The sequence below is a fragment of the Rhea americana genome, unplaced genomic scaffold (assembly GCF_003343005.1).
Source record: "Rhea americana isolate MKP2758 unplaced genomic scaffold, rheAme1 scaffold_33, whole genome shotgun sequence".
Classification (NCBI taxonomy): Eukaryota; Metazoa; Chordata; class Aves; order Rheiformes; family Rheidae; genus Rhea; species Rhea americana.
Genome location: NW_028186457.1, coordinates 367,636 through 382,064, shown reverse-complemented (window position 1 = coordinate 382,064; position 14,429 = coordinate 367,636). Strand labels below are relative to the sequence as shown.

The following is a 14,429-nucleotide window of genomic DNA, read 5'->3' as shown; positions in this document are numbered from 1 at the left end:
CCTAATTGATGATAATACACAAGTATCTCCTGGGTCTCACCTCACACACCAGATCCATGCTGTAGAAGGAAGCACTTCCTGATGCTTGCAGCATGATGAAGCAAGGGGTGCTCTCTCCAGGCTGCACAACCCCCAACTCTGGAACAATCTGCAACATCTGGAATAAAAACCCATGGAGGATCTGTTTCTCTGTCCTGTGCCCTTGATGTGTGCCCTCCCCAGCAGAACACACAGCATGGAAATTCCCAGCTCCAGCCCTTTGCAGAAGTATGTGGCATGAGAGAGATGCAGTCCTCTTGTCCAAAGAATGACCATGAACTTAAGTGGTAGATGGGTCCTGAGGTTCATTACTGCATGCTCTAGTTCCAGGTTCATGCATCCTCAACTGAAGTCTACAGACTTCCTTTCTGAAATTTTTGTCTTTTCCTCCCTTGCCTTCACTTTTCTCAGCCCTTTCCTTCCATCTGTTAGTGCAAAAGCCAATTCCCTAGGATTGTTATCTCAGAATTAAGATGGAAAGAGAGGGGAAGCTTCTCTCGTGGCACAGCAGAGATGGGCAAGAAGGCTGTAGAGGAGAGAGAAGGAAGAACTCACCCTGCTGTCTTTAGGAGTGCCTACATGCCAGGCAAACACAACAGCCTTGCTGTCTGAGATATTGTTCAGAAAGACAAGTCGGCTAGCTTTGACGCAGTCTGGGATATTTCCGAGGCAAATCCTGTGGTGTGATAAAGTGGCTACCTACAGGAAGCAGGTGAAAAGTAAAGGTTACAGCACTAACGAAAGAGGATCTGGCCTTTGGACAAGGGCAGCCACACAGCCATCTTCAGAATATAGAGCAATTCACAAACAACATTTAGCTCATTATATTTACTGTAACAACTTGAAGGGGTGTTTTACTTCTCATTCTTGCTCTGGTTAAAATGTTTTTTTGCAGCAAGAGGACAGCTAGGCTGCAGTGGGGTTGACATCACGATGAATAGGACATTACGCTGATGCTGGGGCAGTAGGGTATCTTGGGAACATAGAGGATAGTAGCATCCGGTTTCTCTTTACAGCACTTACTGTTTAGGCCTTTTCCTCACTTTAGTGGACAAAAGTGTAAGCTCTATGCTTGGGCAAAATCCCCATCAACTTGACTATGAGTTCTGGGAAACAGCTGCCCAAATCACCTTGCTACTAGTTTACAGCCTGTGCTACTCTCCAGGCACAGCATAGACTCCAATTATTTGCACTGAGCATTAGAGAAGCTAACAACTCTTGGTTATGGACATCAAAGCCTTAAGGAACGGCAACTTCCTTGGCAGTCTGAGATAGGTTTTTAATCATTTTCTATTTGCTTTTCCCAGGAATGCARTCTGCCCTGTTGAAAGCCAAAGAGCATATACAGCTATTGCTAGGCGCTGGGGAAGGCATGTTAATGTCGCTGAGGATGAATCCTTTACCTGCTTGGAGTATGCCTTCACTCATGCTRTTTAATGCTGATTCACTACACTGACATCTGAGAATTGGGTTTAATAACAGATCATCCAGACTGGTAGGCCAGTTCTAACCATGCCAACCAAACTTACGCTGACCTAGTGATGGGTCAGACAAGTGCATGCCTATGGATACGCCTGAGCTGGTGACCATCCTGTAATTTATGTTCAGGTTATGCATTGCCTGGGTTTGGCCATGAAATAGAGGCATGCAGGCTGTGACACTATGTCATGAGTATAATGTGAATGTTCTTTTTGTGAATGAAGTACCAAGGAAAAGTTATTTTAGCTGAAAACCAAAATGATAGCTGTGGTGGGGAGTAGCTTTTAGTGGGAAATTCAGAAACAAACCTCAAATCTGTGATTCTAATGGCAGTAGAAGCAGTGGGATGGGAGAAAGGCATCTTTCAGGACAACTGCTTTTATGAGTTGGGCTCTAGCTGATTTGCTGAAAGGGAAATATATTGCCCTATCTCATGGCAGTGAGCTCCCTTGCAATGCAGACTACTGCTAGAAGGGGCCATCTGCATATTTCAGTCCTTTTCATGCATTTCTGGACTGATCATATTGCTCATATCACTGTATCTGAACTTACCTGCCCAGGAACAGTTAGTTTGTTAGAACCTGGAATGACGGAAGGAGACAAAACTTTGTTGAACGCAGCAGTCTCTCCCATGATATTTGGGTCGTAGCCTACTCCTTGGAAGGTGATCAGAGCTGAATCACCCCCCAGGATATGGATGGGAACATCAACCTGCCTTGGACAAGATAAGAGGATTAAATCCAGTGTAATATTTGTCAGTGTATTTGCTAAAGGACAAATGGACTGAAACTGGACCCATCTCAGGTGATTTTCTGCACACTCTCCTATGCCCTCAGAGTCTCAGAAGTCATGAATGGAAAAACGTTACCGAGTACATTCTGGCTTCCAGTGGTGAGAAGATCCACTCAATGTGACCTGTTGTGCCAGGAGGAATCTCTCCTCTGGGAGTCAGACAGACAAACACAGGATGCTGAAAGTTATCCTCCTGAATCCTCTCAGTGTTGTCCAGCTGGACCTCAAACTTCACAGGCACAGAGCCACCATTGTACAGCTCATAAATCTGGAAGTGAGTCAGAGAGAGCCGTGCTTGTTATACCATGCACAGGTTAAACTAGTTAACACTTCCCAGAGGACTCCGATAAGCATTAATGCTTAATTAATTAGTCAACTTGTCTGCTAAGAATGAAGATACCTCATAAAGCCAGGATTTATCACTGAGGCTCTGATAGGAAACTGTACTGAAGGTTTATCAGCACCCATGTACATTGATAACTATGGTACCTCTCCAAGTAGTGCCTAGTGACTTCAGTCTTGGGGAAAATTAATACAAATTAGCTAAAGGGATCACTGTAAAGTGAATTACTTAAAATGCAAAAGCACTCTTACAAAAGTGCTCTTCATTCAATTCAGACTTGTTCATTTCCCAACTAAATTAGGCTGAACAGAATCAAAGCCACCTTTTTTGCTGAATAAGTGTTTAAGGAAGTTTAATCAATTTACTAATTAAGATTTTTGTCCAGTGTGCCCGAAGCAGCTAGACAAGTCTTCACTGAGATCCAATGTAAGAGAATAGGGAAACAGCCTTATACACCTCATAAGGATTCTGGCTAGACTGAACAAATCTTGTACAACTGGAGACGGTAAGAGCTACTTTCGTTATTAACATCCCAATGGTCACCTCCAGGCTTTGCCTAGTATTAGTCTCAAGGTTTTTCTGTAATGGGATTCCGATAACTTTTCTGGGGAGACCATTCTGCTTCTTGGGAAACGCTTCAGACACTGCCTGTCCTTGGGACACAATGACATTCTAGCTAATTCCCTCTGCTTGTTGCTGGTTTTGGCCCCAGTCTGCTCACCTGTGTAGGGGGGTGAGAGCTCCCAATAGCAACGGGCATGAAGAGGTGCTTAGTGGACGTAAAGTGAACGTACTGTTGCCCCTGTTCTACCGTCACACCGCTGAAGTTTAGCTACAGTAAAAAGAAACACAGACACTTTCTCAGAGTCTAGGCACTATCACTTACAAATACACAAGGAATCTAAAGAATTTTGCAAGCTGTTTGCAGATAGCTGCAGTAACAGATTTAAATTGGTTATATCAGGGGAGTGTGTCCTAACACTTAAGCAAGGAGATGGAGAGCTTACTGAACTGTTAGCTCTTCTCTGAAAGTTTTCTGTTTTGTATCAGAGAGGAGAAATATACCATCTCCCGAAGTCAGACACCAATCCCAGTGTCACATGCTTCCCTTTGCAAGTATATGATAGAAATTCTCCATGAAAGAAGGTGTCTGGACTGCAAATGGGAGAATGTACAGCCGTGACATCCAAATTCTTGGAAAGCCAGGAATTTAGGTAAGTAATGGCCTCTTCTTAGAAGAGGCTATCTGAATGTCCCCACTCTGAAGATGACCCTGCTCAAGAATGTGTCTAAAAAAGATCCCCAAAGCTACAAGAAGATCACAGCCAAATTTTGAGCGATCAGATAATGATCAACAGCATGCTGTCAGTAGAGCAGCAGCCAGGTGCTTCAAGCAAAGCAGAGGGATTTATAGAGGTATTTCATGGAAAAAGAAGAGATATAGGAGTCTGCATTTGGAGAAAACTGGAATCAGGCTAGAGATTAGTCACATTGCAGAATTTCCTGCAGAAGCACCCCAAAACACTCCTATGGTGCCTGCTGCCTGGAGAAAGAGGCTACAAAGCAATCTCAAAGCCAGTAATGTTTCTGGATGTGCCATAGGGAGACTGCAGCTAATAGTCAAACAGTTAAGTCTAAAGCACGGCCACATTTTTCAAGGGCAAATGCAAAAGGAGAAGATGCTTGTGATAGTAGTTTGGGCAGACACCTGTAGGAGACCCTGTATCAGCTGCCTAAACAACAGCAGAGGATGCTGATTCCTCTAAAGCAATTCCTTTCAAGTTCAGCTCCATAAGCAAAGTACGGAGGGAAAGAGGACTAGAAAGACAATGATAACAAAGTCGCACATAGGATAACACCATTTCATCTTTTCAGAGTGCTACATGAGAGTTCAGCCTCCTGAGGGCCTCAACAGTCCAGATACAACGCAAATAGAAGAACAGGAGCTGACAATTTCAAACAGCAAGGGCCACAGGGACAGGATCCTCCTTGAGCCATGTTTATATTACTGGAGCCAGAGAACTGAGCTTACAGACTTGTGATTCCACTGGGCCACAATTGCTGACGAAAGACTGTCATCAGCTTCCTTGGACACAGGATGCTATGACTAGAGGATTATCTGTTGAGACAACTGAAGAAACATGAAGACCTGCTGCAATCAGTTCTCCTTCCAGTGTGCATAGACCTCATCCCATAGCAGTGACTTAGAGCGTGAGAGGAAGGGGATGTCAGAGTCCCCAGCAAGCAGAGCTGCCTGGAGAACACATGCTCTGTGTAACACCATCTCCCAATACCTAATTAGCAGCTATGAACTGAAATGCAAACACATCCAGTTTATGGATCTTGTGTGCTAGGGGATTCTCCCTACGATCCAGCCGTTTTCTCCAGTGAATTCTGGGAAGCAGCCTGCAGCCACCTCACAGCCCAACACCTGCAGCCTGCTGGGCTTTTCCTGATGAAACTGCTGAGGGCTGCAGATTCTGCCCAGCCAAACTATCCCCAGGCTTTGAGAAGATCACAGCTGCACTGCTACAGAAAGGCTGTAGTGAGGAGGCAAAGGGCAACCTGTGAAAGCTCTAGACAGCAAGAGGCCCTATTTCTCTCCTGGACAAGCAAGTGGGCAGCACACAAATTGCACAGAAATTTGCTTCTGCAGCCTCAGGAAACTTCCAGGAGGAAATTTTGGTTCCTTCAGAGCACCTATAAATCTAGTTATCTCAGTGCTGAAATTAGGCCACTGAATGGAAGAGTAAGGAAGATAAGAAATTCCTCCTGAAGATGAATCAGACAGACTGGGCAGGGGGAGGAGCAGAGAGGAGTGGTAGGTCAGAACATGTTCACATGGGTAGATACATCACAGACCTGTGATGGCCTCCAAAATATCATGCATTGGCCTGCAGCTGGCTAATGTCACCAGTCTGAAACCAGGCAGCCTGCTCTGCAATTGGATAAAGGCACCAAGCAATACCCTAGCCTAACGGCCTCCACCTCTGCTTATGGATGCTGTCCCAAGATTTCCAAAGATTAACTTTCGGGGTGGCATTACAGTATTTTCTTCCCTTAAGGTTAGCATGCATTCTGCAASCTTCACTGACTTTCAGGGGGATGGCCTGCTCAGCTATACCCCACAAATGCACTTAGAGCAGCCTCTGCCACACAGACTGACAGCTCTGCACTCTTTGTGCCACAGCTGAAAGGGATGAAGGCACACTATGTGTAACTCTTGCCTGTCTCTTCTACACAGAAAGAGTCTCTTCGACTCCTACTTTCAAATGGTAGCAATTCAGTACTGATACTGTGGAGCCCACAGTGCAGAGGAGAGGTGACCCCTGCAGGTCACCACCACCTGCATTGCTCCAGGCCTCTGGATTGGCCTCTGCAGCTCCTATCTGCCAGAACTCCAATGCACCCAGGCATCCCTTAGCATCTGCAGGGCCTCCCACTCCTTTTTAGCCCTTCCACAGTGACAGTGTGGGGTAGGGTTGCTGCCTCTGGTAGCCACCGAAGCCATCGGTTACTTGGCAAAGGAGGGTATGTGCCCTACAGGCTTCTGGTGCTCCAAAGCCTAATCTCTCACTGGCCAGCTGGCAAAACGCTTGCAGCCACTCTCAGGATTGTGCCAGGCAGGCAGAGCACAGGGAGCCCATCCAAGGGCTTTGAGGGAAGGCACAGTTAAGCCACTGTTTGAACAGCTTGGTCAACGGGTTGGATTTTCAGCTGACAACAGTCCTGAAAGAAAAGAAAAATAAAAGAGATGTGTGAACACAATGGTCTCATAGGAAACTTTAGAGACAGACAGGAAGGCTCAGCCGGGCATGAGCTGTGCCTGGCAGAGCACAAGGTGACTTTGACTCTAACTGACAGTTAAGAGAGGGGGAGAGAGACAGAGAGAGAAATGAGTTCCAAACCTGAGGAAACGCTCAGGGAAAACACAGAGCAGGAGCAGCTCTGAGATGCTTTAGTAAGCAGAGAAGCAGGAAGAATGAGTGGGAAGCTCCTTGATGATTGGCAAGGAGGAAATGGGTGGACAAAGGCATCAGGGCTGCCTGGGAACAGCCAACAAGGAAAGCAGGGACTACCTTCTGGGCTTGGTGAAGCATCTGCCTCCACACCTTCAGAGCCAGAGGATGTTCTGTCAGTCCTGTGCCAAGATGTGGGTCCCAGAACTGCAGCCAGTGCAGGTGGTACAGTTAGAGAAAAGTACATTCCAGGGGTTTTTGAAGAGAGAGGAGAGGTGATGAGATGGAGAGGGTCAGGAAAGCTGGATAAGAGAAAAGTAGAATGGGCTACAGAGCTGAACTCCAGGATCATTGCATGGAAGAACTCACTATGAGGCAGAATAAAGGAGGGGAAGCAAGCAAAGAAACTATCCAGGAGATAGCTGGGAATGTAAAACTCAGGAGAGTGTTTTGGAGTTGCTTTGCAAAAGGAAGYAATTCTGCACTAACAGCATTAATAAAATACATAGGTTAAGAATCAAAGAACTGGAGTAACCAGTGTATACTACATCCAAGGGGGCATTTTGCCAGTGCACTGTCACATCATGTTTTGCTGGAACCATGAGCTTGTCAGAATGCTGATTTTATGTCTCTGCTTGGCCTCGTGTTACTGCCTGGTCAATGCAGACTCCTGGGAAAGGCCACAGCTTCCTGCATGCCATGCAGCTTCTGGGGAAAACACCTAGCTATAATTCAGTTCATACCTGTTGCTGCTCTGTAAACAGAGCAAGACACATGTGCTACCTTACCAGAATCTCACGGCCATGGGAAACCTTCAGCAGAACAGGGAGATGATCAGTGCCGATGAAATCATGTCTAGCAGAGCAAGGAGAGAGAGAGAGAAACATTAAAACTAACCAGGGTGCCCAGGGTGATAGAATCAGGGTCACACAGTCCATTAGAGACAATTCATTTCCCTGCTAAAGAGTCAATGTTGCGTAAGGGCCACTGAGTCAGGGAGGGGGACAGTTGTGTTTGGGTGGGAATGAGTGATGCAATGTTGATTTTAGTCACACAACGATTTAGCAACCTGAGTTTATAGGCCAAAGCCATTTGAAATACCAGCACTTCTCAGGTCAGGACTGCTGTGTAAAGCAGAGAGGGTTAGATTCCTTCATATAATCCGCAGGCACTCAAGAGCTAGGAGCTCTAGCTGATGACAAAAACAACTATGTCTGTATGGTCAAAGCCACAGGAAGTGCAGTTTCCTGTTCATCTCCTCAGCTGTCAGGTCAAAGCAGGCAAAGCAGGCCAGTGTTCCTAACATGTCACCCTAAATGTCTCTTGCAATCTAGTGTTAAAGGTATTAACAGTATTCCCCAGAGGAGGAGAAGGTCTGTGGAACCCAGAAACAGGATAGGCTCAAGAGACTTTTTACTTGCCCAATCTCTGCTGGGCAAGTGGCATGAGAGGGGAAAGGACCTGTCACGGAAACCCAGGGGCTTCTACTGGCATATGCTGTCCTGGCACAAAGCATAAGGCTCTGGAGAACAAGCAGTTGTTGTCACCTGTGGGAGAGCTGGACCGATTCCTCCTGGCCTGGAAGAAGTCTCCCAGACTTTGGGGAAATGCTGAAGAGCTGGTTTTCCTGAATTCTCATCTGATGCAGCTCAAGGGCACTAAACTCAGCATCCTCTGCCCAGTGCTCCATGTCCATCTTCTGATCAGAAGGGAATAGGAAGGCCCTAGGGATCCAACCAACTGATGAGTGTCAGGGACAGAAAACCTCCCCAAGGACACAGTCAGCATGTTCAGACCAGCCTAACAGGTCTTAGCATAACAGGACAGATAACATTTCATCTCTGACTTTCTGCCAAGTTGTGTCAGATCTGACCTGCACAACTTTCTGCCTTCTCTTGCCTGCTTCCCCACTCAGACTCACCAACAGATCTCAGTCACAACAAGTCAGACCTATGAAATCTACCCCATTCATCTGTAAATGCCCCATGACCCTGTGAGCATTTCTGTATCTTTAGACAGACCCCAGAGGGAATGCTGGGCTCCAGCAATCACTGCTTACCACTCAGCTGGCATCATACCCTTGTTCACCATCAGGAGCATCACAAGGGTAGGCTCTGAGTGTATCGGGGCAGCTCCAAAGTTGAAATCCAGCAGGACAGGTGTGTACACTGGAGGGATTGAGCATGTGCTGGTCACAGAAGAAAAAGAAGAGATTAAATTGAGACAAGAAGAAGAGCTGGCAGGGCATGACCTGGGAAAGGTTCATTCTACATGAGCTTTCTTCCTTATAAATCTTCTCTGACCTTATGTTGCTGGGTCTTGTTGGAGAAAAGACACTGGGTGCAAGGAAGACCTTTGGGTCTTCTCCAAATTATCTTTTATATACGCCTAATGGGAATGAGTGGCATACATGGAAGTTCAGAGTCCTGCTTAATCCAGTTTTGGGTTCCTCAGTAAAAGAAAGACATTGGCATACTGGAGAAAGTGCAGCAGAAGGCCAGCAAGATACTCAAGGGCTGAAGGCCAGCAAGATACTCAAGGGCTGAAGGCCAGACTGAGAGAATTATGTCCAGCCTTAAGAAGAGAAAGCTGAGAGTGGACCTTATTGGTGTCTACAACTACTTGATAGGAGGGTGTAGATAAGATGGAGCCAGACTCTTCTCAGAGGCACACAGGGAGAGGATGGGAGGCAAGGTCACAAGTTGCAACACAAGATAGATATGATAGATATTAGGCACAAAAAAAAGAAAAATCACATTGAAGGTGGTCAAGCACAGGAAACATGTGCAGGCACATGTGGTTTCTCCATCCTTGGAGATATTCAACATTGAACTAGACACAGTCCTGAGCAACCTGATCTAGCTGGTCCTGCTTTGAGCAAAGGATAGGACCAGAAACTTCCAGAGATCCCTTGCAATTAAATAATTCTGTGATTCTGTGGCTTCCCTCTAGGGAGGGTAAGCAGAGAAGTAGAGGTGAGCAGCTATCTGCATGGCACTGGGATGGTACAATAGAGTGCCAGGCAGCAGTGAGCTGTAAAACAAGTTAACAGTCACAGCAACTCTGTCTGGCTTGTGCTTGTGTTGAGGCTAAATATGAACCATCTCCTCCTCTTACCTGTGCCTTGTGGGAACTCTGTAGGTGAGCTCCCTGGGAGTTGGGTCTCGCTCCAAGTATTCATTCAGCGTGTCCAGGGAAAAAAGCCTCCAGAGGTGCAACTTGCTAATACCGCCAGCACTCCCTGCTGAGCAGGCATCTGTGATGCAGAGAGTTGGGTAGACACCTGTTGCTACTATGCAGCAGAGGGGCTGCCAGTCCTTTTTGGTGCTCACAAGATCTGGAACTGGAAAGGGAAACAACAAAAAGTAGTCATGCATCATTAAGGGGCAGCTATCCGGAACTGCAAACTGGAGAGCGGCCCTACCTGGACCAAAGAAAGAATGAACAGGACTCATACACAGCAGCTTCTGAAAATGTCTAAAATACCAATTACTAGTTGTACCATGACTTCTAATTTAAAAATCACCAGAAATCTATGAACTTACTCCTTTTCAACAATATATTTCCACAGTTTAGTTCTTCACTATGTGGAAAAGTATTTTCCTTAATTTAAGCCTATAGCCTAATAATTTTGTGAAGTGTCCCTTGTTTTCATACTGAAAAATAATGAACAATTGTTTATACCCCATCTTCTCCTTATCATTTATGTGTCATTGCCYTTCTCCACTGTCCAAGCTGTAAACCTCTTGTCCAACTCATCTCTTCCCAAAAGGATGTTGTTCTCTCCTTCTGAACATTCCTGTTGCCTCTCTCTCYGCCTTTTCTACTACTATTGTACCCTTTCTCATACAGGCACTGGTTAAGATCTGCAAAAAGGATTCCAGCTACCTACAACTATTTGCATGAAGCTCTCAAATATGTTACAAAGTACATCATAGGAGGCTATGATCAGGTGGAGGAGTGTGGAATCTTGCAACTCAAACAGCAGAAAACTTGGAGTTCTCCTTGTCTCTGTGTCTCATGGCCCAGCCCTATCTAACACAAAAACAGCACAGAAAAGGGAGACAGCAGGCAGGACTGGTTCTGGGGAATTGCTCAGCACAGAGATTTCTGCAGGCAGGATTCATACACTGGGAACTGTGCAGCTCAGCCTGTTATGACACAGTCTACTTGGCTGGGAGGGGATTATTTTCTCCCTTTTCCCCAAAATACCCATCTCTCACCTGGGGGGGTGCAAATAGCATGTTTGATTGACCAGGTATAATGCAGTTGACGGGCTAGCTTGACTGTTATTCGGACGAAAGMTTTCGACCTTGCAGGGATTGTCCCTTTGGAGTGTTCCAGCTCTAAGGCTGCAGAAGAAAGGAGGTGGCATAAGCTCTTGTCACCACTCCTCTCTCTTACATCACACATGCATTCAGCACACTGCTCCCCAAGCCTACCTCCAGTCTAGTCACTGCCCCTCCATGCCTAATCCTTAGGACCAATTTCAGAAGTTCAGGCACCCAGATTAGGACTACAGGCAGCTCTACAGGAGTATCCAGGCTGCCTTTGGCARGCAAAGAGTAGGGAACTTCCACAAAGGGTTGGACTCCACCAGTTCTTCTGAAAAGCTAATCCTTTGTTTAATTCCCTTCTCTGCTGGGAAACCATATCCTATTCCAAGGTTCAAACTGGCCTAACTTCAATCACCAAGCTCTGGGTGATGCTTTTACCAGCATGATAGGAGAGTCACCTGCAGCAGATCCCTAAGCAAGGATCAGGCAGTTCTCAGTCATCAAGGGACTTCTTCCTTCAGCAGACACACAAGACAGTCCATGTCACACTCATACCACCTCCTGCGTGTGTGCACACCCTGCCTGCACTATTTGAGCAACTGTCCTCTACACTCCTGTGCATCTCTGCACAAAAGCACCTTCATATCCTTTGTGAAGTGCAAGCAGCCACACTGCACTCAGAATTACAGTTGCCATCCTACCAGGGCTGTGCTTGGTGGCATGATCCCCTTTGACTTCTCACTGTGATGCTTTGTTTCAGCATCCCTGAGTCTGGGTAACCTCTTTCCCACTGGATCACACAGGAGGCTCATGTGGAGGAAACTTCTCCCCCCACTCCACTGCCCTTCAGCCTCTTTGATAGTGAAGAGCTATTGAATAGTTTTGAGTTGGATCTTTACAATAAAACAAATTAATAACCCCCAAAAAACCACATTCTTCTGTCTTTAATAAACTTTGAGCAAAAAAAAAAAACAGCACAGGCATTTTCAACTCATTAAGTGATGGGAACAGGAATCTACTTATGTTTTCATAGAAAGATTTCGCAAAGTTAACATGACAAAGAAATATTTCAGACATTTACTCAGTACAAAATAAGTTGCTTGTGTTGTCCACACACACACACACACACACAGAGAGAGAGAGAGAGAGAGAGAGAGAGAGAGAGAGAGATTGTCTCATGTCTTCTCAGGCACATTTCTATCATATAAAACATGGGTAATTTAAGGTGCCCATGAAAATAGTTACAACCTGGCCAGCAAGCATGAGCTCATGCTAGAATGACTTTGCAAAAATGAGGGGAGGCACAAAGTCCCAGCCCACACAAATCTCCTCACAGTACCCAGTGGATCACTGCAGACTTCCTCAGGATCACAAGGTCCTGTGATCTGTTGTTCCACACTGAGTATGTAGTTTAGAGAACAGATCCCATCATTCAGCAATACGACATCACAGCTTTGCAGGTCACCAACCAGAACRTTTCCAAGGTCCAAGTGCTCATTTTGCACCTAGAATAAAAACCAGCCGTGCAGAGGTCACTGGTACATGTCAAGTGTAGCAGTCAAGTGTAATGGTCACTTATCTCAGAGTGCTGATCCCTCGGCAGGCAGAGTGCAGTGCAAAGGGCTCCCTACTTTGTATGGGGCCCCACATGCCCAGGGGAACATCAGGAAAAAAAATAAAGAAAGAAGAAAAAAGCCCTCAAAGTAGCCAAAGGTCCCCATCCCATCCCCTCTTACATTACCCAGTGGATCCCATGTCCTTACCCTGATGGTGCCCAGTGCTCCCTCTCCAACAATCCTTAAGGCATAACAGACACTTCTGGGAGACATGGGGACGGGGCTTTCCCTGCCCACGAACACCACAGCTCGCAGGAGATACTTCGTCTTCTTGTCTGGAGCAAAAGTCCAAGCCTGAGCCTGAAAGCGCAAGAGAAGGCGACCGCTCACAGGAGCTCCAGACCAGAGTCAAGCCTATACACAATAAYGGTTGCATTCAATGCACAGCCCCTTCCTCCATCACAGCTAGCCTACACTGGAGAGAYTCTCCCACTTCAGTCTTCCACTGTGGCTACCCATGTCAGAGGTTCATACTGGGAATACATATTCAGAAACTGAAATCCAGGCCTTGGAGATGTGCTGGTCCTTGCCCTTCTTAAAAGGCACTAAGGGAACGCAGTAGAGGCTTGAATTTACAGGTGAGAGAACAGCAGGAGAAAGCCATAAGCTCTTGTCCTCTCAGTTCTCTGCCACCTGTTAGCATTTTCTAGTGCATGACCCAGTAGCTACTGTGTGATCACCCAAACTCACCCAGGGTAATTGATATCTAATCCTTTTTTAAGACACCTGTGGTCTTGGATACAAGGAGGATGTGATCATGTTTGGGCAAATTTGCATTATGGTCACCAGCACATTTGCAGATGCTGGTTAGCTACTGAGCCTAAGACAGTGACCAGTATTTTCCAACCTTGGCATTAATGGTTGAATGACTGCAGTCCTCTCACATCTCTGCCTTAAACACTCCACAGCTGCATCATAGAGAGAAAAAATACAATGATTTTGTTAGAACTCAAACTTGCCATGGCTTCGCAGGGCTGGAGGAGCCCTGTGGTGGGGGTGACAGACAGGATCTTGCAGTCAGACTGATGGATCTTCCATGTGAAGACCATAGGGAGCCTTGTGCAGTTCTTTATAGTATACATTCGAGTGGAAGAGGCCCCTATATAGGTAGGTTTGAAGTATAGATTCCCATCACCTTCTAAGAGCAAGTGAAGGGACTCCCCACTGCTCCGGAGGGCAATCTCCTGTGGAATTCATGGAAAAGTAAGAGACATTAGCTAGAATCCTCAACTGACCTCTGGAGGGATGTTGCAAAGATGCTACTCCTAAAAAGGAAGCAAGAAGAAACAGAGGCTGAAGGAGGAGTGGAAGGACCCTGGATTGGGCTGTCAAGTAGGAGCACACAGTATAGTGCCTTCCAGGAGATGGAGAACCAGAGGAACAAGGAGTACAAAGACTTTTGGCACTATGATGAAGGTGCACCTTCAATTTGCAGTGATGATCCCACCTTAAATGTTGAAAATATTCTTTCATTCCTGTTTCTGAAGACAAAAAACAGACTAATCATTACGAGATATAATAGAGGTCACAATGACGGTCACTACAAAAAAGAGAAGAGCACAAGGGAAGAAACACTTCTCACTAGCTTCTACTTCCCTCTCCTTACCTGGGTGTACTCAGGACAGGAGTTCAACTGCAAGGGCAGGACATGCTGCTGTGAGTCTGTGTTAACTGGATGAGTAGAGAGAAGGAAAATCTGGTGACCTCCTGGAATGACGTGTCCTGAACGAGGCTTAACCAAAACAGAGGGACAGGCAGCTTGGTTCACACTGAAGGTTATCAYAGAGCTGCCTGTGTTCAAGAGCAGCATGCTGCAGTAGGTATCGGTGTTAGGAGCCACGGCAGGAAAAGTCTGATGCAGACAAGCAAGAGAGTGCTGTTTGCAATGAGTTTTTAAATCAAGCTTAAAGAAAAAGCATTTGCT

General features: G+C 46.1%; 1 protein-coding gene across 1 annotated transcript in view; it reads right to left on the bottom strand.

The window, feature by feature from the left end:
* The window catches only part of CFAP65 (cilia and flagella associated protein 65), a 34,161-nt gene that overhangs the window by 5,760 nt on the left and 13,972 nt on the right, over positions 1-14,429 (bottom strand). Inside the window, exons 13-26 of the mRNA XM_085310928.1 lie at positions 14,112-14,357; positions 13,465-13,689; positions 12,653-12,805; positions 12,229-12,394; positions 10,836-10,964; positions 9,730-9,955; positions 8,672-8,800; positions 8,160-8,336; positions 7,401-7,467; positions 3,375-3,485; positions 2,387-2,578; positions 2,071-2,229; positions 595-738; positions 41-157 (exon numbers count right to left, since the gene is read on the bottom strand). Of these exons, the coding sequence (XP_085167054.1) occupies positions 41-157; positions 595-738; positions 2,071-2,229; positions 2,387-2,578; positions 3,375-3,485; positions 7,401-7,467; positions 8,160-8,336; positions 8,672-8,800; positions 9,730-9,955; positions 10,836-10,964; positions 12,229-12,394; positions 12,653-12,805; positions 13,465-13,689; positions 14,112-14,357 (2,241 nt within the window). The remainder of the gene's footprint in view (positions 1-40; positions 158-594; positions 739-2,070; positions 2,230-2,386; positions 2,579-3,374; positions 3,486-7,400; positions 7,468-8,159; positions 8,337-8,671; positions 8,801-9,729; positions 9,956-10,835; positions 10,965-12,228; positions 12,395-12,652; positions 12,806-13,464; positions 13,690-14,111; positions 14,358-14,429) is intronic.